Below are 27,411 nucleotides of genomic sequence, written 5' to 3'. Positions count from 1 at the left end.
CTCAGATTAAGCTTCTGAAGGACGGAGGACATCGTGATGAAGGACGTTAAAGCTTTTAATGCTCCTCAAGCAAAGCTGTATAATATTAATAACCTTCACCCAGATCCTTCCAGGATCGAGTGGATCGGGTACTGCTGAACTGCTTGAATTTCTGCACCAGGAGTAAAGCAGCATAAAGTTATCCAAAAGCAGTGTGTAAGACTGGTGGAGGAGAACATGATGCCAAGATGCATGAAAACTGGGATTAAAAAACAGGGTTATTCCACCAAATATTGATTTCTGAACTCTTAAAACTTTATGAATATGAACTTTTTGTTTTCTTTGCATTATTTGAGGTCTGAAAGCTCTGCATCTTTTTTGTTATTTTAGACATTTCTCATTTTCTGTAAATAAATGCTCTAAATGACTATTTTGAATATTTTTATTTGGAATTTGGGAGAAATTGTGTCCATAGTTTATAGAATAAAACAACAATGTTCATTTTACTCAAACCCAAAAGTAACCTCTGAGACCCTTTAAGGGTTTTGCAGCCATTATGAGTAATATATTAGTGGTATTTTGCAATTTTGTGACCTCAGGAATTGAAACTCTGACTTTGACTGTTTCAGACCTCAAATAATGCAAAGAAAACAAGTTCATATTCATAAAGTTTTAAGAGTTCAGAAATAATCAATATTTGGTGGAATAACCCTAATCCCAGTTTTCATGCATCTTGGCATCATGTTCTCCTCCTCCACCAGTCTTACACACTGCTTTTGGATAACTTTATGCTGCTTTACTCCTGGTGTAAAAATTCAAGCAGTTCAGTTTGGTGGTTTGATGGTTTGTGATCATCCATCTTCCTCTTGATTATAATCCAGAGGTTTTCAATTCGGTAAAATCAAAGAAACTCGTCATTTTCAGGTGACCTCTTATTTTTTTCCAGAGTTTTACACCCTTTCAATTTCCTCACTTTCCCCATTCTCCTGTATAAAATGTTCTTTTAAAGTCTTCTTTTAGGTAGTGTACCTCCTGGTGAGAGATCGGCTTCTAGACATGTCCCTACGTCCAGCAATGCAGAATTTCAATTTATGAGGTCACTATTAATGCAGAATTTGTGTGCCTGAAACATGCAAACTGCATGCCAAGAACTAACTATATTCTAACTATTGTATTACTGGACATTTTGCATTAAAATTGAGTTTGTAAAAAAGAAAAGTTTGCATTGCTAGTCATAGTAGCATGTCTAGCACTCCTCTAAAATCCTCTTAGAACATTTTATACATAGGCCAGTAGGGGAAGAACTTGTACACCCTCTTAATTTCCTTACTATTCTCCATCAGCAGCCAGAGTCCGAGAGAGAGACTACAGACTCTCCATCAGCATCCGGAGTCTGAGAGAGAGAGAGAGAGAGAGAGAGAGTACATTAGGTCATGCTGCTGTTTCTCCATCAGCAGCCGGAGTCTGAGAGAGAGAGAGAGAGAGAGAGAGAGAGAGAGTACAGTAGGTCATGCTGCCTCTCCATCAGCATCCGGAGTCTGAGAGAGAGAGAGAGAGAGAGAGAGAGAGAGAGAGAGAGAGTACAGTAGGTCATGCTGCTGTTTCTCCATCAGCAGCCAGAGTCTGAGAGAGAGAGAGAGAGAGAGAGAGAGTACAGTAGGTCATGCTGCTGTTTCTCCATCAGCAGCCGGAGTCTGAGAGAGAGAGAGAGTACAGTAGGTCATGCTGCTGTTTCTCCATCAGCAGCCAAAGTTTGAGAGAGAGAGAGAGAGAGAGAGTACAGAAATTTTACACCCTCCTCTTGATTTCCTCACTTTCCCCACAGCCCTGTATAATTGGGTAGTGTACCTCCTGGTGAGAGACCCCATGTATTGAACTACTGGAAATTTTGTATTAAAATTGATCTTATAAAATGAAATTTAGCATCGCTGGTCATCTCATTATTTTTGAGACCCCTCAGGCTACGATAAAAAATCTCAACAATAAACGCAACTGCAGTCGAACGGCAAACATTTGCTAGCGAATGCAGTCAAGACGTTCCCCATAACGCGTGTGAGAGGACTAAAGGTGTGATTTTTCTGCACCTCCAGCCGCTCTCTCGCTGTGAGAGGAGATGACCGTTGTTCTGAGGCACCGTGCCGCCTCGCCTCGCCTCACCGGCCTTTACCACGACTGTATTAACCGGAGTGAAGAGCCTTATTACACCACATCTTATCAAACGCTGGAGAAACGATCCGGCTGAGTCTGTTTTTTGGGGTAAAGAGGAGATTAATCTGATTTGTGGGATGTTTTTTTGAGAGCGATTTGAGGAGAAGAGCTGATAACATAAAAGAGCTGGGAAGATTTTCTCTATTAAACTCTAAAGATTCTAAAGATTCTAAAGGGTTTTGCTGCTTTTTGGCTTTTTATGAGCAGAAAAACAGATCTTAAGCTAAAGCTTTACTCATTGTCTGTGGGCGTTTTCACACCTGTACTTGGTTTTCTGGTCTTAATCACTTGCTTCAGTTACGAGCGCCACCATTACTCCTGGCGCCGGCTGCTACGCTATGCAGAGTCTATGTATATATATGTCTATGTTATTATCAGTACAGTGATGGCGGCGCTCTGAGCTAAAGCTAGTGTTAAAGGATGTAATCAGTGTTTTTTAATAAGCTTCCTGTGAACTTTTTAACTTTTTAAGTTATTAATGCCTCGTTTTAAATGTCAGGGCTCTCCAGATTCTAGTAAGGAGGTGTGGAGCTACTTTGAGCTGGATAACGGTGTAAAAAGCGTTTTTTTAGGACTAAATATGCCCCGATACAGAGTTCTGGTCAGAAAGCACAAAGTTGCTGTATCTCAGAAAGCTGCGGGAGAACGCAGGTGGGCAATTCAACTAGTACTTAGTTCTCCTTTAAACTTTACTTTGTCTCAAAATGCCTTAAATCCACCCTAAAGGTCTTAAAAATGCTACTTTTAAATGCTGCTTTTAACATCATGCATTTTGCAATTTACAAACTCTGTATTTAGTTCAGATAAAATGCAGAATCGATGAAATCATCAGTTTTTGTATTAAACTTGCCACCTGGGATTTTGGAACAAGCCGCTTGGGGCGATGGTTGTATTATACTTAGTAACCAGGGTTTTGGTACGAGTGGCTTAGACTGAATCCCACTTTACACTTAGTGGGGAGTTGTCAAATGCAGCTTGGGTCGATTCCTGTATTCTACTGAGTAACCAGGGTGTTGGCACAAGTAGCTCGGGCCAATTGTTAGATTATACTTGGCAACCGGGGTGTTGGCACAAGCGGCTTGGGCCAATTATCGCATTATTATTACAAGCAGCTTATGCCAACTGTCTTATTATACTCTGCAACCGGGGTGTTGGCACTTGTGGCTCGGGCCAATTGATGCATTATTCTTGACATACTTGGGTTTTGTTTTGAGCTAATTGTTGTATTATTCTCAGCAGTCTTGGGTGTTGGCTTGGGTCAATTATCGCATTATTCTTAGCAACCAGGGAACTGGCACATGAGGCTCGGGCCGATTTTCATTTTATACTCAGCAACCAGGGTGTTGTCTCTCGCAGCTTGGGCCAATTGATGCATTAAACTTGGCATACTTGGATTTTGGCTTGGGCCAATTGTTATATTATCCTCAGTAATTGGGGTGTCAGCATGGCTTGAGCCTATTACAGAACTGATAATATTGGTTTGTCGAAAGAGCTCACAAAAGACTGTAAATACAGTATTATATTGGTGTTCTGTCCATTTTATCATTTTATTATTATGAAAAAGGTCTGAATTGTGTCTGTGAGTGGTACATTTAATTTCCCCCATATCTGCAGAGACCCTGTTCATGCAGAGGGTATTGTTCTTTAGCGTCTGCAGCTGCACTTAATTGTGTAACTAGGATCTTCAGGGCCTCAGAGCAAAATTACTAAATAAATAAATAAATAAAAATATAATGACCCAATATCTGCATTACTTTCAGCTAAAAACACAATTACAGTGAAATGGGCTTGTTTTCTTAGACATCAGTGGCTGGAATAATCCTACCTGCCAGCTGTTATTAAGGCGAGGAGGCGCTTAGCCAAGAATTACAGAGAAAATTATTCATGAGATTCATTTCTTTGTCCAGTGAATTTCTAATGCATTTAAACCCGTCCTCAAAAAAACAGAGCTGCACCCAAAAGGAAGTGTGGGATCATAATTCTATTCAAAATGATGATAAATATCCAGAAGTCCGATCCCGATCAGCTTGCACAATGCGCACCATGATGCTCATCGCTATCTTACACCCCACCAACAGTCTATTTTTACACATTCTACCTGCCTGGTTTAAACAGCAGCAGAGCTTCTGAATATACAGTTAGGGCCATATATATTTGGACACTGACACAAATTTTGTCTTTTTACCTGTTTACTGAAACATATTCAAGTTAAAGTTATATAATGTACATGGGCATAAAGTCCAGACATTCAGCTTTTATTTGAGGGTATTCACGTTAAAATTGGATGAAGGGTTTAGAAGTTTTAGCTCCTTAACATGTGCCACCCTGTTTTTAAAGGGACCAAAAGTAATTGGACAATTGACTGCAAGGCTATTTCATGGACAGGTGTGGGCAATCCCGTCATTATGTTGTTCTCAATTAAGCAGATAAAAGGCCTGAAGTTGATTTAATGTGTGGTGCTTGCATTTGGAAGGTCAAAGGAGCTCTCCATGCAGGTGAAACAAGCCATCCTTAAGCTGCAAAAACAGAAAAAAAAATCTGAGAAATTGCTACAATATTAGGAGTGGCAAAATCTACAGTTTGGTACATCCCGAGAAAGAAAAAAAAGGACTGGTGAACTCATCAATGCAAAAAGACCTGGGCGCCCACGGAAGACAACAGTGGTTGATGATCAGAATAATCTCCATGGTGAAGAGAAACCCCTTCACAACAGCCAACCAAGTGAACAACACTCTCCAGGAGGTAGGCATATCAATATCCAAATCTACCATAAAGAGAAGACTGCATGAAAGTAGGTACAGAGGGTTCACTGCACGGTGCAAGCCACTCATAAGCCTCAAGAATAAAAAGGCTAGACTGGACTTTGTTAAAAAAAACATCTAAAAAAAGCCAGCACAGTTCTGGAAGAACATTCTTTGGACAAATGAAACCAAGATCAACCTCTACCAGAATGATGGAAAGAGAAAAGTATGGTGAAGGAGTGGTACAGCTCATGATCCAAGGCATACCACATGATCTGTAAAACACGGTGGAGGCAGTGTGATGGCTTGGGCATGCATGGCTGCCAGTGGCACTGGGTCACTAGTGTTTTATTGATGATGTGACACAGGACAGAAGCATCCGAATGAATTCTGAGGTATTCAGAGCCATACTGTGTGCTCAGATCCAGCCAAATGCAGCCAAACTGATTGGTCGTCACTTCATACTGCAGATGGACAATGACCCTAAACATAAAGCCAAAGCAACCCAGGAGTTTATTAAAGCAAAGGAGCAGAATATTCTTGAATGGCCAAGTCAGTCACCTGATCTCAACCCAATTGAGCATGCATTTCACTTGTTAAAGACTAAACTTCAGACAGAAAAGCCCACAAACAAACAGCAACTGAAAACCGCCGCAGTAAAGGCCTGGCAGAGCATTAAAAAGGAGGAAACACAGCGTCTGGTGATGTCCATGAGTTCAAGACTTGAGGCAGTCATTGCCAACAAAGGGTTTTCAACCAAGTACTAGAAATGAACATTTTATTTACAATTATTTAATCTGTCCAATTACGTTTGAGCCTCTGAAATGAAAGGATTGTGTTTAAAAGATGCTTTAGTTCCTCACATTTTTATGCAATCATTTTGTTTAAAATCCATTGTGGTAATGTCTAGAATCAAAATTAGAAAAAATTTGTCTCTGTCCAAATATATACAGACCTAACTGTATCTACACTGATGGGCGTGGTGTTCTGGAAATGAGGTGTGTTCAGGTACATTTCTGGAGTTTTGCTTGTTTATCTTGGTAACAGAAAACACAGGAGCTCCACTGACTGAATACAACCTAGACAGACGCCAACAGTCAGATGTTCATCGCTATCTTCGCATCAACAATGAACAGAATAGTAAATAAAATAACATTGCTGTTCCCGTAAATGAGCTGCTGGAGCTCTTTCACAGCGTCAACCAGCAGCTCAGTTTCCTCTGCTGAGAAGCGTTTTTTGGACACGTCCAGGTAGCTGCACCGTTACAATAGCAATCCACCAAAGTCAGAGCTCATCTGATCTACTCTTAAAGAGAATGTTGAGCAAGAGACACTCTGATTGGTTTATTACACGTCACGCCCAAAATTAACCAAACCCATGATTAATTAAGAGAATTAGTAACTTTTATTAATTTTTGCATTGCGTTTCAGGGCTGCACAAGGTGTACTTTTCCTGTCGTTATGATAGCAAAGACACACTGAGGCCCTAAATCAAGCTGCATGGTGCACGATTGACGGCTCGCCTATAGATAAATAAAATAGAGCCCTTAGTCTTCATTACAGGAACTTTAAGAACCCAACCGTGATGTTGCAGCTCTATAAGGTCTCTAATAAAGACATGCTAGAACCTGGCCACCCACAGGCTAGTATATTGCTAACAGTTACAGCACTGCTATTCTTCTCTTCTATTGTTATTATCTGATCGACTTCAGAGAGGAAATAGTCCCTCCATCCTCTACGTGTTTTCTGGGTGATGTTGAAGGTAATCAGACTGACGCTTGATCACATGGAATTGCATCAGTCTGAGGTTCAAAAAGACGTGTTTTAGAAAGCTCTGCATAATTAATCATGTCTGAAAACCTTGAGAAGACCTAAAAAAAAGCCCAAATACAGCCAGAACATCTAAATTCTGATTTTCTGCTAATATATAGTACCAGCGACAATGCAGAATAGCCCATATACAGCTATAAAAAAAAAAAATAATAATAATAATAATAATAATAAGAGACTAGTTAAAAATGGATGATAACAAGCCATCAAACCAAGCTGAAGTAAAGCAGCATAAAGTTATCCAAAAGCAGTGTGTAAGACTGGTGGAGGAGAACATGATGCCAAGATGCATAAAAACAAAACTGTGATTAAAAAACAGGGTTATTCCACCAAATATTGATTTCTGAACTCTTAAAACTTTATGAATATGAACTTGTTTTCTTTACATTATTTGAGGTCTGAAAGCTCTGCATCTTTTTTGTTATTTCAGTCATTTCTCATTTTCTGTAAATAAATGCTCTAAATGAGAATATTTTTTTGGAATTTGGGAGAAATGTTGTTTGTAGTTTATAGAATAAAACAACAATGTTCATTTTACTCAGACATAAACCTATAAACAGGTCATGAGGGGAAATTGCGCCATCTACTGTACACACCCAGAGAGAGCAAGACTAATTGTGCTCTCTCGGGGCTCCGGCAGCTGATGGCAAGCTGCATAACCGTGATTCGATCCAGCGAATTAGAACCTCTTGCTTAGATGAAAGTTTTACACATCTCTGCTGAATTTTCTCAGTCAGCTTTATGAGGTAGAGTCACGTGGAATTCAGGCTTTCAGTTAACAGCTGTGCTGAACTCATCAAGAGTTAATTACTTGAATTTCTTGTCTCTTAATAAAGTGTTTGAGAGCATCAGTTAAAGTAAAGTAGTGAAGAGGTAGAGTTACAGGTATACAGTGAATAGTGAATATTTGAGTAATGTTCTAATCCATATCATCCCACAGATCCCACTGATCGGCTGAGAGTTGTTCTATGAGTGAGTGCTGTTATCAGCAGGTAATGCACTGTAACCGAAGCTCTCCATGTACTACTCAGCCCACATACAGGCTACCTAGCAACGATGCAGCGCTTACAAGCCAAACAGAGCAGCAATAGAACTATAACTTTTTTTTTTTGTAACGTATTAAACGTAAAAAAAAGTTATCCAAAAGCAGTGTGTAAGACTGGTGGAGGAGAACATGATGCCAAGATGCATACAAAAAAAACTGTGATTAAAAACCAACCAGGGTTATTCCACCAAATATTTTTTTATTTCTTTGCGTTATTTGAGGTCTGAAATTCTGCATCTTTTTCTTTTGTTATTTCAGCCATTTTTTCTTATTTCTGCAAATAAATGCAGCCGCAAAAATAATTAAACACTTAAAATGACAAAATAAAATCTCCTAGGGTTCTAAACATGATCAATGTAAATGTAATAAATAAATAAATATGATTCCTTATGTGTTTCTTCATAGTCTGGATGACTGTATGTGTGTGTACAGTCAGCGTTTTTAATACGTGGCCCGTTTGGCTGCAGTATAAAGGGAGATAATCTGATTATGGGGTGTGGTGATTCTGCACTGTGGGTTTTTGTTGTGTAAATAAGGCCTGAGGCATCTGGGCAGCTAATTAATAACTATCAGAGGACACTTAATCCTTCACGCTCTTTCATCTGGTAAAAACAGGCCAGACTGTGAGGAGATAAGGGAGGATGGGGCGTCGTATCAGTGCAGCGTGGGCACAGAACCCACCGAACACCACAATAAAATCACTAGCGCTAAATTATACCCTGCAGTACAGCGTCCAGCTCAACGGGGAAAGCAACATTTAGCTGATTTAAATGCAGATTGTTCCTTTGTTAAAGCAGCGTTTGTGTAAATTACAGCCTTGTGTCTGTTTGGATGTAGTAGCGCTATACCAACTTACAGAGGCTGGACAATAAAACTGAAACAGCTGGTTTTAGAGCACAATAATGTATTGTGGTGACGGACAGTTCTGGTGGAAACAGGAGAGTTGAGGTGCACATTGAATTCTGCATGATTTGATCAGCCGTGGTTTTATGTTTTTTGGATACAATCCGGGTTAGCACCCGAACATCCCTTTCAGACAGCTTAATCTTACAGCGTCCACAGTTAATCCTGTTGGATGTGGTTGGTCCTTCTTGGTGGTATGCTGACATTACCCTGGATACAGTGGCTCTTGATGCATCACAAAGACTTGCTGTCTTGGTCACAGATGCTCCAGCAAGACGTGCACCAACAATTTGTCCTCTTTTGAACTCTGGTATGTCCCCCATAATGTTGTGTGCATTGTAATATTTAGAGCAGAACTGTGCTCTTACCCTGCTAACTGAGCCTTCACACTCTGCTCTTACTGGTGCAATGTGCAATTAATGAAGATTGAAGTAAAGTAACTTTCCAATGATATTAATTTTGTTTTGAGATGCACCAGCAGGTTGTAGGCCAATCCAACAAGCCACCCCTATCGACACACTAATCCGCAGTGTGTGTGTTTGTTTGTGGTTGGATTTGTCAGATGTTGGCATTTATTAAATGGTTTTTATTGGGACTGCAGTTTAAAAGACCCCTGCCATTTAGCGTTAATACCAATTTCCCTCAGTCGCCCCTCATTCAGAACCTCCCCTCCCTCTGTTCTGATTAACGGCCCATTGGCTCGGCGACACGTAAACACAAAGTGACTCCCGTAATTTCAGATTCAGATCAAATCAGCACTACATGAAGGGCATCGCCGTAATGAAAACAATCCCGCAGCCGGAGAAAAGCCTCAGTTGATTAGCTCCTCGCGGGAGGCAGGGAGGGAGGAGTGGCGGCGGAGGACGAGCGCAAATTCATCACATTAAGAGCAAAAAAAAAACCCTAATAAATGCAAAATAAATCAATAATGGCCAGGGCACCTTCAAAAATAAACACGAAATTAACCGAATTATCATCTCTCAACAATCGACTGGGGCTAGCTAACACTGCTAACACAAGACTCATGTCTCTGTCAGGCAGATACAGCTCTTAAAATGATGAGTTTCTTTGATTTTACCAAATTGAAAACCTCTGGAATATAATCAAGAGGAAGATGGATGATCACAAACCATCAAACCACCAAACTGAACTGCTTGAATTTTTGCACCAGGAGTAAAGCAGCATAAAGTTATCCAAAAGCAGTGTGTAAGACTGGTGGAGGAGGAGAACATGATGCCAAGATGCATGAAAAAAACTGTGATTAAAAACCACCAGGGTTATTCCACCAAATATTGATTTCTGAACTCTTAAAACTTTATGAATATGAACTTGTTGTTTTCTTTGCATTATTTGAGGTCTGAAAGCTCTGCATCTTTTTTTTGTTATTTCAGTCATTTCTCATTTTCTGTAAATAAATGCTCTAAATGAGAATATTTTTATTTGGAATTTAGGAGAAATGTTGTCTGTAGTTTATAGAATAAAACAACAATGTTCATTTTACTCAAACATAAACCTATAAATAGCAAAATCAGAGAAACTGATTCAGAAACTGATTTAGAAACTGAAGTGCTCTCTTCATTTTTTTTTTTTCCAGAGCTGTATGTGAATGATTACAGGTGTGGTCTGTCTCATATAATGGCTCTCAGAGGCAGCTCAGCTTCTGGGTACTGCACAGTGGCTTGCAAAAGTATTCATACCCCTTGAACTTTTTTTTTTTTTTTTTTTTTTTTACATTGTTTTATCCTACGACCACAAACTTAAATGTATTTTATTGAGATTTAATTTTTTTTTTCGAAATTTTAAGTATTCAGCTCCCCTATATCATTACTAAGTAGCATTTAAGGTGGAACAAACTAGCATGAATGCGAGAATATATCGGTACCATTTAAGGTGGAACTAACTAGCGTGGTTACGAGAATATATCGGTACCATTTAAGGTGGAACTAACTAGCATAATTACGAGAATATATCAGTAGCATTTAAGGTGGAACTAACTAGCGTGAATGCGAGAATATATCGGTAGCATTTAAGGTGGAACAAACTAGCGTGAATGCGAGAATATATCGGTAGCATTTAAGGTGGAACTAACTAGCGTGATTACGAGAATATATTGGTAGCATTTAAGGTGGAACTATCTAGCGTGATTACGAGAATATATTGGTAGCATTTAAGGTGGAACTAACTAGCTTGATAACGAGAATATAGCAGCAGCATTTAAGGTGGAACTAACTAGCGTGATTGCGAGAATATAGCAGCAGCATTTAAGGTGGAATTAGAGTAATTCAAGGTGGAACAGACACTTGAAAAAATTCAACTTGGTATAGGAAGTAACTAAATACTTCACTTTTTAAGGTGGAATTAAATATAAAGGAACTTTAAGGGTGGATAGGTGTATTTGGGATAGTTTGAAAGAGTGCAACCTTCGAGTGTAGAGCTACAGGATCTACAGGTTCAGCTGTAGCAACATCTGTGAACATGTGAACAGAACCTACTGTAGAACCTCCATATAAAGATTATTGTATGGTAATTTTTGATGCACGCCACTTGTATCGGGAGTGAGTGCAGTAAGTAAAGTGGGGCCACCCTAAAAAAACTAAATCATCTCTTTCCTGCACGGCAAATAAGATTACTGAAACAAAAAAAAAAAACAAATTTCACAGCCACCCTGTTTCACACACCATTTATTGACATTTTAAATCGACAATTTAAACCTAAACATTTGTTCAACCACCTTAATCCTGCAGTGAAATCAGGCCTTACAGTACAGCAATCTGACAGAGCAGCAGATTTAACCCCAACCAGATCCAGAAATCTACAGGAAAATATAATAAACATCAACAAAAAGGCAAAAAATAATCCTAATCTACACTAAACAACACAAACAAACACAAAATACACCCTTTAACCACTCCATTATTACAGTAACAGAAACCCTATCTGAGATAAAAACGGACAAATCGAGATTAACACGAGAATATATCAATATACTCATCTGATATATTAATCTGTATGTCTGTAGAATATCTGTTCTTCTATAATGTACTGAAATGCAATGTGAATACAGGTCATTCAAGTTCATTCACATTAATATAGAAATATATATTACACATACAATACCGGTCAAAAGTTTTAGAACACCCCCTATTGTTTAGAAACTGAGACTCAGTCTCATTAAATCATGTTAATCTGAGCTAAAGGCTAAAGCTGTTGTTTCCATGTGGGTCAGCCAGACGTCTTCCTGCAGCAGTTTTTTTATCCAGATTAGGAAACTCACCGCTCTCTGACTTCATCTGTAATTTCTCTAAAGAAAAGAAATACTTCTACTTTTAATAGTTACTTTTAATAGTTCTCTGTGTTTCTGTGTCTTTTTTCTAGTTATTATGATGATGAAAGTGTGAATTTACACAGTAATTCAGTTGAAAATGTGAAACTCATATATTATATAGATGTATTAAACACATAGTGATCTATTTTAAGTGTTTATATATTTTATTGTTGATGATTATGAAGCTTACAGCCAATGAAAACCCCCCAAACAAATCAATGTCTCAGATAATTAGAATATTATATAAGACCAATAGGTAATTTTGTCAGTGTGGGCAGTGTGCCAAGTCCTGCTGGAAAATGAAATCCGCATCTCCATAAAAGTAATCACACTGCAGTGTGAAGTTTTCACCAATCAGTGATGTGGATTTCATTTTCCAGCAGGACTTGGCACACTGCCCACACTGCAAGTACCAATTAGTCTTATTTAGTATTCTAATTTTCTGAGACACTGATTTTTTTTTTTTTTTTTTGGGGGGGGGGGGGGGGGGGGGGGGTTCATTGGCTGTGAGCTTCATAATCATCAACAATAAAAGAAATAAAACACTTTAAATAGATCACTCTGTGTTTAATACATCTATATAATATATGAGTTTCACACTTTTAACAGAATTACTGAAATAAATGAACTTTTCAATGAATATTAAAATTACTGCAGAATTTTGTACAATGGATTTTGAACTATTATTGGACTGAACTCTAAAGAGCTTAAATGGCCAAAATAAAGAGAAAATAGAAAAAATGGGGGTGTTTTAAAGCCTTTGACCAGTAGTATGTATCTATATATATATATATATATGTATATCATGGCTGTCCAATGAAAAACAACAATCTTCATTGTTTTTTTTGTTTTTTTTTTTCAAATTTTAGTTTACTACATAATTTAAACAAACAAACTGTTCCTAACACTGGTTGATATTTTTTTTTTGATGAACAAACCAATAGAAATGTTTTAAAATGACCAAAATTAAATAAACTCTTTTTTTAGATTGACTTCCATTGAAAGTTTTGAAGGTTGCTGTTTGAGATACTTGTTTTTCACTGGACAGAGACGATATACACACTAACTATAACTGTCTCAAAAAGCTCATAATATCTCCATTATTTTTTTTATTTTTCTTTGATTCTGGCTGTTTTTTTTTATCAGAATTTCACGATAAATGGACCAACAAAAATGCCAATCGCAAATCACTTAAAAATCCTGATAAAAAAAATCTATAATTCTTTTCTTTTGTAGATACAATGATTTTTTTGCACTTTTATTAGAGTTAATCTTCTTTTTTCTGTGATTTTTTTCAGGTGAACCAATTTTAAGGACTGAGTTTACACCACGTTCACTATACAGTTATAATACCGTGACGGATTGGGTAGTAGTGTGTTATTAAATCACTACAGCTGAGAAATAAGAGAGAAATATAAGAAATTATGAGATATTATGAAATATTACAGCACAGACTATGATGCTCAGATACTTTACTCTATAATTTAAAGGCACGAAAAGGGTGACCTCTAGTGGTGAAGATTTCAAGGAACAGATTTAAACCCTCAGCTGTGCTTTCTCTCTCTGATCCATAGAATAAAACAAACAAATAAAAATCACAAAAAGAAAAAAAAAGTGAATGGAATTACTATGAAAAACACAATGCATAGGAATTCTTCTATCTTCTTCTCACACGTGTGCAACTATAGTGTTCTTCATTCATTCATTTATGTATTCTTTCGTTCTTTCGTTTCAGTCACATTCACAGACTCTTCTTTCTTTGAACTGATCCCAATCCAACATAAAAATCCACTTTCCTTTATTCTCTTCTTATTATCTGCTGTTTGGACTCATCTTCTAATAAATAAATACATTATAAATGAATAATTAAGTGATCCAGACTATGAAGCCCCGCCCACATTAGATCCCACTGTTCTGATTGGACGAAAAACACTTATTTTTATTTTATATATTAAATATAAATGTTTTCCATACTATTTGTGTTTTCTATACTCATTATTGAAAATGTGACTTTTTATTATTATTTCTTTCATTATTTCAATTATATTTTGATAGTTTTGTATTATTTGTTTTGTTTCATTATTATTATTATTATTATTAATTTGCTTACTGTGATATGTAGGTTTAAATTTTACTGTATTTGTTTATTAATCTCTTATCTAATTTATTTTATTTTATTTTCTAACCAATTAAACCTTACATTTTATTTTAATCTATTAAAATCTTTTATTCACTATTATTTTTATAAATTAATAGTTAAGTGATCCAGACTAGGAACCCCCGTCCATGTTAGATCCCACTGTTCTGATTGGACAAAAAAAACACTCATTTTTATTTTATTCAGATTTGTATATGAATATGTTCTATATTATTTTCTGTTTTTATACTCATTATTATATGTGGCTCGAAAAGTTTAACATTTAGTTTAATTTTTCAGTTTTTATTTTTTATCCATTTTCTTTTTTTTTTTGTTTTTTTTTATCAATTGAACCTCATATTTTATTTTTATCTTTTACTCATCATTTTTAATTTTATAATTTTATATTAATTCAAAAAATGATTAAAGGTAAATCTATACAACTCTGGAAAAAAATAAAGAGAGCACTTCATATTCTGAATCAGTTTATCTGATGTTGCTATTTATAGGTTTATATTTGAGTAAAATGAACATTGTTGTTTTATTCTATAAACTACAGACAACATTTCTCCCAAATTACAAATAAAAATATTCTCATTTAGAGCATTTATTTACAGAAAATGAGAAATTGCTGAAATAACAAAGAATATGCGTCATAAAGTTTTAAAAGTTCAGAAATCAATATTTGGTGGAATAACCCTGGTTGGTTTTTAATCACAGTTTTTTTCATGCATCTTGGCATCATGTTCTCCTCCACCAGTCTTACACACTGCTTTTGGATAACTTTATGCTGCTTGTGATCATCTATCTTCCTCTTGATTATATTCCAGAGGTTTTCAATTTGGTAAAATCAAAGAAACTCATCATTTTTAAGTGCTCTCTTATTTTTATTTTTCCAGAGCTGTAGATCCCCTTTTATTGCAATATATTGGTACGTATCGTATCGACGAGCTGCAGATCTAATACAGTATTAACCGAATAGATAATGAATTGTTTTTACTACAGAAGAAGAAGAGAATACAGGTGGAGTTTATTATTTGGGACAGTACCGGGTCCGGGTCCGGGTCCATTCTCTCTCTCTCTCTTTCTCCGGGTTCAGAACCGGGGGGGAGGGGGGCGGGTCACTTCTCGTACAGGTCCAGGGGGTAGTGCTCCTTGTACTGCTGGACGTGTCTCCACATGGCCTCCTTCTGCTTCTCCAGGCCGGGGGTCATCTGGTCGTAGACGTCGGTGAACATCAGGTCCGGGTGGGGCTTGAGGCGGCGCTCCGCCCGCTCGAACGCCTCCATCACCAGCTTGCGGGACTGCTTCCTCCAGGCCCGCTCCTCGTCCTCGCCCCACCAGTCCCGCGCAGTCATGTAGTGCCTCAGGCGGGAGATGGGGTGGTCCTGCTTGTCCCAGTAGTTCACCTCGTCCACCGAGCGGTACGCCGAGCTGTCGTCACTGGTGCTGTGGTGACCGATCCTGTAAAATTGGTGTTATTTATTTATTAGCCTTTATTTAACCAAGGAAGTCACATTGACAGCAGCACAAAAACACAAACCAACTAATCTACCAGAGAAGTAATACACATACAGCCATATGAAAAAGTTTGGGCACTCCTATTAATCTTAATCATTTGTAGTTGTAAATATTTGGGTGTTTGCAACAGACATTTCAGTTTGATATATCTAATAACTGATGGACACAGTAATATTTCAGGATTGAAATGAGGTTTATTGTACTAACAGAAAATGTGCAATATGCATTAAACCAAAAGTATGGGCACCCTTATCATTTTATTGATGTGAATACTCCTAACTACTTTTTACTGACTTACTGAAGCACAAAATTGGTTTGTTATCCTCATTGAGCTTTGAACTTCATAGCCAGGTGTATCCAATCATGAGAAAAGGTATTTAAGGTGGCCAATTGCAAGTTGTTCTCCTATTTGAATCTCCTCTGAAGAGTGGCATCATGGGCTCATCAAAACAACTCTCAAATGATCTAAAAACAAAGATTGTTCAACATAGTTGTTCAGGGGAAGGATACAAAAAGTTGTCTCAGAGATTTAACCTGTCAGTTTCCACTGTGAGGAACATAGTAAGGAAATGGAAGAGCACAGGGACAGTTCTTGTTAAGCCCAGAAGTGGCAGGCCAAGAAAAATATCAGAAAGGCAGAGAAGAAGAATGGTGAGAACAGTCAAGGACAATCCACAGACCACCTCCAAAGAGCTGCAGCATCATCTTGCTGCAGATGGAGTCACTGTGCATCGCTCAACAATACAGCGCACTTTACACAAGGAGAAACTGTATGGGAGAGTGATGAGAAAGAAGCCATTTCTGCAAGCCCGCCACAAACAGAGTCGCCTGAGGTACGCAAAAGCGCAAATGCACACCTCAGGCGACTCTGTTTGTGGCGTGCTTGCACAATAGTTAGGAGTATTCAAATCAATAAAATGATAAGGATGGCCATACTTTTGCACCGGTCAAATTTTGGTTTAGTGTCCATCAGTTATTAGATATATAAAACTGAAATGGCTGTTGCAAACACCCACATATTTAGAACTAAAAATGATTAAGATTAATAGGAGTGCCCAAACTTTTTCATATGACTGTATATAACATTGTGCAAAAGTTTTAGGCACCTGTGGGAATTTTTAGTAAAGAAAAAGCTTCTTATCTGTGCAGTAAGTGTTTATTATCTCAGTAAAACACATCACAGCATTACAATAAATACAAACTCAAGCAATTTTACAAAAAGCAAAACTTTTCCTTAAAACAACATCTCCTTATCTCTCCTCCTCATCTAATAGAGTTTAATAGAGTTTATATTTCTAGTTCTCATCATATTAATCAACACCTGATTTGGTAAATTCAAGAGGTAAAGTACTGGTCAATCAGGTGAGCTGCTGACGGAACTGAACATAATAATATACACATGCTGGCTGAGGAGGAGCATCCAGGAGAAATCTGGAATCTCTACACTTTGTTCTTCAGCTCGGCTCACAGGATATATAAACATACTTATAGTTAAAAGTAGAATTCCTTCTTACATTTTTCTGTATTTATGTTTATTTGCATCTGTTTAAATATGTAATATATATGGTGCTTTTTTTCCAGGTAAAGACAAACACTAATATCGCTGGGATAATTAGATAAAAAAACATAAAAATGTATAAATATATGTGACAGGTGATTTAATTTCCTTCAGTGAAATATATATATATATTGTAATTATTCAACCAAACACACTATCAGACAATCGAATACTAGATAGACGGAACAGAAATACATCATGATTCACTGTGTTACTGTTACTGTTTATATATCAGCTTACAGAAAACAGAAAAACTGGTTTCATCATTATACAGACGTGCAGAACACAGAGCGAGGAACTGCGTGATCGCTTAAAGAACCACCTGAAGAAACTTTCTTTGGAAAAGTGTACCATATTTTTCGCACTATATAAGGCACAACAGATTAAAAACGCGCATTTTAATTACACTAGTAAGGAACATGGGTGCCGCCATGTTTTTTTTTTTCTTCTAATAAAGCTAAGCTAAGCTAAGCAAACAAAACTGTAATTCTTAAAAAAGTATTTTCTTTCAAAGTCAAACGAGAGCTGGATGTTAATCTACACAAATTTCTCTCCTGAAAGCTGTTTATTTGGGTGAATAAAGCTCTCCCGTTTAATTACAGTAAGCTTAGACTTCCAGATTTAAACTAAGGCTGGGTTCAGCAGCCGCCCAACAGCACTACACTGGGGAACCCTAAGGGTTAAGCTGTTAGCTAGCGGTTCGTCACATGTAGCTTATTTTAACACAGTAAACACACTAAAGACTACAGTCTTATATACTCACATCTGAACGGCGAAAGGGCTAGCTAGAACTAGGCAGCTAATGCTAATGCTGCTCTAGCAGTGCTAGCCGTGGTTAGCGGCAGGCTACAGGCCTATTGCACTTTGTATTACAGATTTTGGCCAATGTAGTGTTAGAAATTTTGCTCAAGAACTCCTATTGGTCAATCACAGTTTAGTCACCCAGGCCTGGAATTGAACCCAAATTCTATTATATTAATACCATTTAATTTGCAGACAGATTACTCATTTGTTAGCAGTGCTTAGCGCTAGTAAATGACGCCTGACAGCGCTACACTGAGTGTTCCGGTTACATGTAGCTTACTTTAACACGTTAAATGTGCAGTATACAGTCCAATATCCTATGAACGGTGAAAGAGCTAGTGCTTAGGGTGCTTAGCAGCTAATGCTAACACTGCTCCAGCCTTAGTGCTGGAGAAACTTCACTGAAACTCCTGTATAACGCTGTACTTCAGTCTGTATTCAGACTGATAGAATCCATACATAAGGATCACCAGATTATAAGGAGCTCTGATGATTTTTGGTGGAATTAAATGAAAGGATTTTAATAGGATTTTATAGTGCGAAAATTACAGTAATTAGGTTGTCATGTGTTATGAACATTCAGATAGTAAAATTACAACAGCATAAGTGACATAAGTACTGTTTCGTCGCTGCATAAATGTGTAAAATCTGTATTTCTTTGATCTCCCACTGATGCTGTATAATAAGTGATGTAAGGAGTATGATGTAATGGAGGTGTGTTACCTGTAGGTCATGGCCTCGATGAGGAAGGGCTGGTTCTCGGCGACGGCTCTGCGCCGGGCTTCCTTCGTAGCGTTATACACCGCAAACACGTCGTTACCGTCCACACGGATAGAGAGCATCCCGTAACCTGGACCTCTCGCAGCTAAATATAGGAGACGAGAGGCAAAAACAGGGTTAAATAACAAATACATTTCCATGAAGCATACATTTTCATGACCATATGATTTTTAAAACATCCGTGCAGACATGGGCAATAAAACCAAAAATCAACTAAAACTACAATCAAAATTTATTACATTAAGCCTAAAATGAATCTGACACACAATCCTCAATAATAAAATGTGTGTCAGAACCTGGGAGCTCCATTGTGTCGAGGCTAAATTACTGAATTAACTCTGAGCTGATGTTTTTATTAACTCAAAAATGTATTAACTCCGTCGACAAATAGAAACACAAAGATTTGGAGCCCAAATTTCCATGACTTTATCAAAACTTTCTGGGTATTTTTATTTTTCCAAAACTTATTCAGGCCTGAAAATATATATATTTTTAAATTCCATGATTTTTCCAGGTTTTTCATGACCGTATGAATCCTGAACAATATACAATACCTATACTATTAATAATAATAATAATAATAATAATAATAATAATAATAATAATAATAAATATCGCCACAAGCGGCAACAAGCGGGTTGCAAGCACGTGTCATCCTGAGATTCTCTCATGCATTTGGACTCCAATAGGCCTATTAATCACAATGCATGGTGTTTTCTTTATCTTTTTTTTAATCATTTTTAACGTTTAAATATTATAGATGTAGACATAAAATATTTGAATCTCATGATAATTCTTGAGGAGCATGCTCTGCCCTTTAAATAATAATATTTTGTATTTAGATATTAAAATATAATTTAATTATTTTGATTAATTATTGAAAAATGCTAGAACTACTTCACAAATTAGTAAAAAATTATGGGGGCTGATATACTGTCCTAATAATAATTGGAATAAACTATATTATAAGTACCTATAACATTCTTAGAAATTATAGTACACTAAATATATAATATTTCATTATTGTAATTAACAATACAAACAAAATTAATACTCATTTTAAACAAAGTCAACATTTCAGCTCATTGATATTAATGGGATCTTATAGGTAAGCAGGTAAAAATGCTAGAACTAATTCACAAATTAGTAAAAAATTAATTGGGTTGGGGCAGAGCATAATGGTCCAAATAGCAAAGTTGCTTATAGGAATTATAGTTACCCATTAAATCAGGCACAAAAATAATTTTGTCACTAGCTACTTTACTTTAGGAGTAATTTAATAACAGTAATTTGGAATTAGCTACATGCCCTTTATTCTTGAAGCATAATAATAATAATAATAATAATAGTAATAATAATAATAATAATAATATTTGAAAGCATGTAAAAGTAAAAATAAAAACGTAGACTAAAAGAAAGGTTACTGACCGATGCCGTCGCCCCTGTACTGCTCGTTGGTGGGGGTGGAGATGGCGTAGCCGTTATTGCGGCAGAAAAAGATAAGTGGGCACTCCAAAGTGGCGGAGAAGTTAAAACCGGCGTGAGCATCGCCTTCGCTCGCAGCTCCCTCTCCGAAATAACAGATTACAGCCCGGTTCGCATTCTCACGCTTCACTGCGTACGCTGCTCCCGCCGCTACAGGAAACACGGACAAGAACACGCTTAAATAAAGTAAAAACTAAAGCCTGAGTAGACTGATAAATCACTGTACTGATCAGTTATTTATCCTATAGTTACTGAACTCTACTAAAGCATGAGTAGACTGATAAATCACTGTACTGATCAGTTATTTATCCTATAGTTACTGAACTCTACTAAAGCCTGAGTAGACTGATAAATCACTGTACTGATCAGTTATTTATCCCATAGTTACTGAACTCTACTAAAGCATGAGTAGACTGATAAATCACTGTACTGATCAGTTATTTATCCTATAGTTACTAAACTCTACTAAAGCCTGAGTAGACTGATAAATCACTGTACTGATCAGTTATTTATCCTATAGTTACTAAACTCTACTAAAGCATGAGTAGACTGATAAATCACTGCACTGATCAGTTATTTATCCTATAGTTACTGAACTCTACTAAAGCATGAGTAGACTGATAAATCACTGTACTGATCAGTTATTTATCCTATAGTTACTGAACTCTACTAAAGCATGAGTAGACTGATAAATCACTGTACTGATCAGTTATTTATCCTATAGTTACTAAACTCTACTAAAGCATGAGTAGACTGATAAATCACTGCACTGAAATGATCATTTACCCTGGGGAATCTGAGTGGCCAGGGGTGAAGAGATGGTCACAAAATTGAGATCTTTGCAGCCGTAGTGGACGGGCATCTGCCGACCTTTGCCAAGATCATCAGCGTTAGCATAGCACTGAGCCATAAACAGATCCAGCGGGAAACCTCGATACATCAGCACTCCTGAAGCATAGAGAGAAAATACCAGAGCCACAATGCATTAAACATTTTTCTGGCTGATATACTGTTCTAATAATCACTGGAATAAACTATATGTACCAATAACATACTGAATATATAATGTTTCACTGTAATTAACAATACAAATACAAGTAATACTCATTTTAAACAAAATCACCATATCAGCTCATTGATATTAAAGGGCTCTTACATGTAGCCTGCTGCTAACCCTGGCTAGCACAGCTGGAGCAGCATTAGCATTACCCGAAAACCAGGCTAAGCGCTAGCTCTTTCGCAGTTCAGGTGAGTATATTGGACTGTAGCACTAGCAGTTAGCTGCTAATGCTGCTGCACCCAGCCTTAATGGAAATCTAAGCTTACTGTAAATAAGAAGGACTTTACTCATCCAAAAAAAAAAAAAAAACCTGTTTTCAGGAGAGAAATCTGTGTAGATTAACATATGCACACGTCTGACTGGAAATTGTTTAGTTAAATTGAGTTACAGTTTTGTTTACTTAGCTTAGCTTTACAGGTCTCGCCTGTAATTAGAAAGAAAACATGGCGACACCCCTGTTCCTTACTAGTGTTGCATAATGCCCCTCATAATCCGGTGCACTTTATACTGTAAAAAATACCGTACAGTAAAAACATTAAAAACTCAAGATTTTCACAGAAGAGAATTTTCCTTTTTTGACGAGTTTTCTTACAGTCATATTAAATAAGTACAATTTTATTTGCTATTTATAGCACATTATAAATGACTATAAAGCTATAAATATTCACAGCCAGGTGTGATAATGCAGGTATCAGTAGATGGAGTTCACCTGCTTCTCGGTACTGCCCGAACACCAGGTCAGTCGGGTCCAGAGCCGCCGCACTGCCCACGTGTGTTCCCTCCTCACCGTAATTCGTCATGTAGAACGAGATACGGCCCTTTAATCCACAAGCATAAATCAATGTATCATTAAATCAATACATCAATATATCAATCAACCTGTACCTTAATCAATACCAGAGCCCAGACTCTCACCTGTCTCTGAGACTCGTACAGAATCCGGTCCATCGTGTTCAGCAGCGTCATCTTCTGATAGAAGTTCAATACTGTCTCCTTCGAAAGCTGAGGAGCATCAGAAGACAATTACAATTACATCATACAATTACAAGAGTACCGGATATAGTACTGCAGAGAGTATCCTAGAGAGTACAGCAGAGAGTACCTGAGAGAGTACTGCAGAAGTACCCAAGAGAGTATTACAGACAGTCCTATTATAGAAATCTAAATAGTTTCTGAAGATAGTACTTCAGTGCTGCAGAGAGTACCGGACATAGTACTGCCAAGAGTATCCTAGAAAGTACTGCAGAAAGTACCCGAGAGAGTACTGCAGACAGTACCCATTACAGAAATCTAAATAGTTTCTGAAGATAGTACTTCAGTGCTGCAGAGAGTACCGGACATAGTACTGCACAGTGTATCCTAGAGAGTACAGCAGAGAGTACCTGAGAGAGTACTGCAGAAGTACCCAAGAGAGTATTGCAGACAGTCCTATTATAGAAATCTAAATAGTTTCTGAAGATAGTACTTCAGTGCTGCAGAGAGTACCGGACATAGTACTGCCAAGAGTATCCTAGAAAGTACTGCAGAGAGTACCTGAGAGAGTACTGCAGAAGTACCCAAGAGAGTATTGCAGACAGTCCTATTATAGAAATCTAAATAGTTTCTGAAGATAGTACTTCAGTGCTGCAGAGAGTACCGGACATAGTACTGCACAGTGTATCCTAGAGAGTACAGCAGAGAGTACCTGAGAGAGTACTGCAGAAGTACCCAAGAGAGTATTGCAGACAGTCCTATTATAGAAATCTAAATAGTTTCTGAAGATAGTACTTCAGTGCTGCAGAGAGTACCGGACACAGTACTGCCGAGAGTATCCTAGAGAGTACTGCAGAAAGTACTTGAGAGTACTGCAGACAGTACCTATTACAGAAATCTAAAAAGTTTCTAAAGATAGTAAGTACCTCAGTGCTGCAGAGAATACAGGACACAGTATTGCCGAGAGTACCCTAGAGAGTACTGCAGACAGTACCTATTATAATAATCGAAATAGTTTCTAAAGATAGTATCACAGCGCTGCAGACAGTACTCAAGAGAGTACTGCAGAGAGTACTGCAGAGAGTACCCAAGGAAGTACTGCAGACAGACAGTACCCAAGAGAGAACTGCAGACAGACAGTACCCAAAAGCGTACTGCAAACAGACAGTACTTAAGAGAGTACTGCAGAGAGTACCTAATGTAATAATCTAAATAGCTTCTAAAGATACCGCAGTGCTGCGCAGAGTACCTGAGACAGTACTGCAGGTTCTACCTAAGTGACCTGAGTACTGAGTTAATTATTAAAAAGCTGATATGATAAAAAGTATGATCAGGCTGGATCTCCTTACGTTTGGATCTTCTGAGGGGTTGATGATCTGTCCCTGTCGGTCCATCACTCTGTAGATGGGGATTCCTGAGATCACGTTGGGCTGAATAAACTCCAGATGATCCACGAACTCTGCAGAAGCTCCCGGAAACTGCGGCTTCTCCGCCGACGAATCAAACGGCTGCTGGAACAGAGCCCCCTGCAACCAGCCAATCAGAAAAACAGGAATAATGACAAAAAATTATATTTTAGTGATTGAGTTTTCTACTGCAAATTCATCCAATTAATCAAGTAATCGGAAAAAACATAATTTTGATTGTTTAAAAAGCACTTAAATATACTCAAAAGAAAATAAGACATTTCACTAAATAATAAACGACCAACTGGTTTCCTGCTTTAGGGCTTTTTCACACCAGAATTATAACGACTTGATCGTATCTCAAAATAACAAACTTACTCTCAAAATAATTATTTACTATATTAAAATAACAACTTACTATCTCATAATAATGACTTACTATCTCAAATAAATTACCTACTATCTTAAGACAAAGAGATAGTATCTCAAAATAACAAATTTACTATGTTAAAATATAAACCTACTGTTTAAAAATAACTTGCTATCTCAAAATAACGACGTACTTTCTTAAAATAATGAGAAAGTATCTAAAAATAACTCTCAAAATGACGTACTATCTCAAAATAATTACCTACTATCTCAAAATAACGAGACATTATCTCAAAATAACGACTTAATATCCTAAAATAATGACTTACTATATCTCAAAATAATTATTTACTATGCCTTACTTACTATCCCAAAATAATTATTTATTTCAAAATAATGATTTATCTCAAAATAATGACTTACTGTCTCAAAATGACTTACTATATTACTATATACAGGTGCTGGTCAACGAATTAGAATAATTTGAAATAGTGCAATCATGAAATTCTTTGAATGCATTTTTTGTGCAGAAAGCAAATCAGGTGTTCACTGCACCTGTCCTACTCGCTAGACTAATCACAGAACTCGTTACCTGGAAAAAAATTTGCTCAGCTGAGCTTTCCAAAAGGCCCATTTAGGCCATTTAACTGTGACACTGTTGTTTTATTGAATTAGAATAATGGAGAAACCGTTTCATTGAATTAGAATAATTTTTATTATAATTACAATCATCACTTTCTCAGTATTTTGTGGCTGCCCCCTTGGCTTGTATGACTGCCTGAAGTCTCCGCGGCATCGATTTGACCAGCTTGTCGCAAGTTTCCGCACTCACAGCTTCCCAGGCAGTGGCGATGTTCTGCTTCAGTTGGTCCAGCGTAGTAGGCTTTCTGTCGCGAATTTTCCGCTTGACGATGGCCCAAAGGTTTTCAATGACATTGAGGTCAGGCGAGTTGGCCGGCCATGCCAAAACTTCAAGCTGTTTTTTAGTGAACCAATCTTTGGTCGACTTTGCCGCATGAGCCGGTGCAAGATCCTGTTGAAATATGAAGTCTTCTTCGCCGAACTGTTCCTCAACAGTCGGAATCAGGAACGTTTCCAGAACATCTTGATATACGGCAGCATTGACAGTCTTCTTGAGGAAGCAGAGTTTCCCTACACCTCGAGCGGACATGCATCCCCAGACCATAACGCTCTGGGGAAACTTGACGGATCTTTTCACGCACTCGTGGTTGTAGGTTTTGCCACCACGACGCCAGACACGAGGACCTTGGTCACCGAAGGAGATGCAGAAGCGTGATTCGTCACTGAAGACCACTTTCTGCCAGTCTTCAGCAGTCCACTCGCCGTGTTCTTTGGCCCACTTCAGCTGTTTCTCCATTTGTTTCTTGTTCAGCATCGGTTTTACTGCTGGAACGCGAGATTTGAAGCCGAGTTCGCGCAGACGACGGTAAGTGGTTGATCTGGAGACGTCAGCGCCGGTCTGCTTGTTCCACAAGTCGGTGAGCTCGGAAGTGGACTTGAACCGGTTGCTGACTGCGATCTTTCTCAGCTGCTTGTTGTCGAGAGCAGAAGTTTTTCGGACGCCGGAACAGTTGGTGCGCTTGCTGCAGTTTTTCTTGAGAGCTTTGCAGACGGAAGACTGGCTGATGCCGAGCTGCTCAGCAATTTTAGTTTGGGTCAAGCCTTGTTGGCGAAGGGCTTGAATTTGAGCCACTATTCCGGTTGAGAGGTCGCGCTGCTTACCCATGATTGATTTTACAACTTAGAAATTCTACTCAACCCTGACTTTATACTGCACAGTGAACACTCTTCACAGAAAACAAAAATTCGAGCATTTATTCTAATTCAATGAAACGGTTTCTCCATTATTCTAATTCAATAAAACAACAGTGTCACAGTTAAATGGCCTAAATGGGCCTTTTGGAAAGCTCAGCTGAGCAATTTTTTTTCCAGGTAACGAGTTCTGTGATTAGTCTAACGAGTAGGACAGGTGCGGTGAACACCTGATTTGCTTTCTGCACAAAAAATGCATTCAAAGAATTTCATGATTGCACTATTTCAAATTATTCTAATTCGTTGACCAGCACCTGTATACCATATATATATAGTATACCAAAAAATACTTACTCTCAAAATAATAACTAACAATTTAAAAATAATAATATAGAAGTTAGACAGAAAAAAAAATCAAATAATATATATATATATATATATATATATATATATGTATATATATATACATATATATATATATATATATATATATATATACATATATATATATATATATATATATATATATGTATATATATATATACATATATATATACATATATATCCCGCCTTGAAGCGTGTTATATTCCACACCCCCGGAGCGGACCAATCAGAGCGAAGGAAACGGCGCAGCGCCGTGAAGGTTATGCGCATGCGCGGTGGCTAGGTTCTCGCAGCCAAAACAAATAGACCGGTTTCAGTAAAAAAATATATAATATAATATAATAACTTCATATTAACCTCAAAATCAGCAGCATAAACCAGTTATTAATAACTAAACTTATTAACAACAGCTGAATATGCGGTTTATTAACGCTTCACACAACCATACACACTATTAAATATATAAGTTACATTAAAACATATATATTAAATATTAAAATAAAGTTATATAGAACCACAGCGTTACAGAGTCTGTGGACAGCTGTATTTATCTATCTATACTGTAGCTTATATGCTTGTATTATATGTGTGTTTTAAACAATATAAGCCAGTGTTGTTTTTTTAGTCCAGGTGAGCAGCTGGTTTACCTGTATCAGATTCACCTGTATAATAATATTGCATCTGATAATAACCCCTCACGTGCTGCTATATATCTTTATTACAGTATAAAGCTCTAGCTGAGGGTTATATATTAAATATATATCTGCAGGTGGGCATTACATGCTACTGTTTAAGCTGCAGCTCAGATCAGACCCACAGGAACACCTGTACAGGTGAGCAGCGCGCGCTGTGCGGGTGAGCAGGTGAGGTTACCTGGGTGCGGAAGGCTCTCCGCTGCAGGGCTCTGACCGAGTTTAATGCTGAATTTTGGCGAAACGCGTGAAAACCGAGTCCGACCCATTTCTGCAGCCTCCGCACCGCCGCCATGTTTCAGCCTTACTGTCCTCCCGCACCGCGCTCACAGCGCCTCCTGCTGCAGCGGCGGAGACACCGCACTGTATATACACTATGAATATAACTGAGAAATTACTGATTATATATACACACAATTACAAAATCAGCATTTTAATAC

The 27,411-nt window shown here is 37.6% G+C and overlaps 1 protein-coding gene across 1 annotated transcript; it reads right to left on the bottom strand.

Annotated features, from left to right (window-relative positions):
• Positions 1-13,032: 13,032 nt before the first annotated feature.
• bckdha (branched chain keto acid dehydrogenase E1 subunit alpha) lies at positions 13,033-27,308 on the bottom strand. Its single transcript, XM_022664944.2, has 8 exons — positions 27,153-27,308; positions 23,697-23,873; positions 22,291-22,377; positions 22,085-22,193; positions 21,102-21,263; positions 20,259-20,465; positions 18,774-18,915; positions 13,033-15,631 (listed from the first exon to the last, which is right to left on the bottom strand). The coding sequence occupies exons 1-8, from the start codon at positions 27,264-27,266 to the stop codon at positions 15,289-15,291; spliced, it is 1,341 nt and encodes a 446-aa protein (XP_022520665.1). The 5' UTR covers positions 27,267-27,308; the 3' UTR covers positions 13,033-15,288.
• Positions 27,309-27,411: the final 103 nt, after the last annotated feature.

Source organism: Astyanax mexicanus, chromosome 9 (genome assembly GCF_023375975.1).
Source record: "Astyanax mexicanus isolate ESR-SI-001 chromosome 9, AstMex3_surface, whole genome shotgun sequence".
Classification (NCBI taxonomy): Eukaryota; Metazoa; Chordata; class Actinopteri; order Characiformes; family Acestrorhamphidae; genus Astyanax; species Astyanax mexicanus.
The sequence above is the reverse complement of the archived record's forward strand: the minus strand, read 5'-3'. Positions and strand labels throughout refer to the sequence as shown.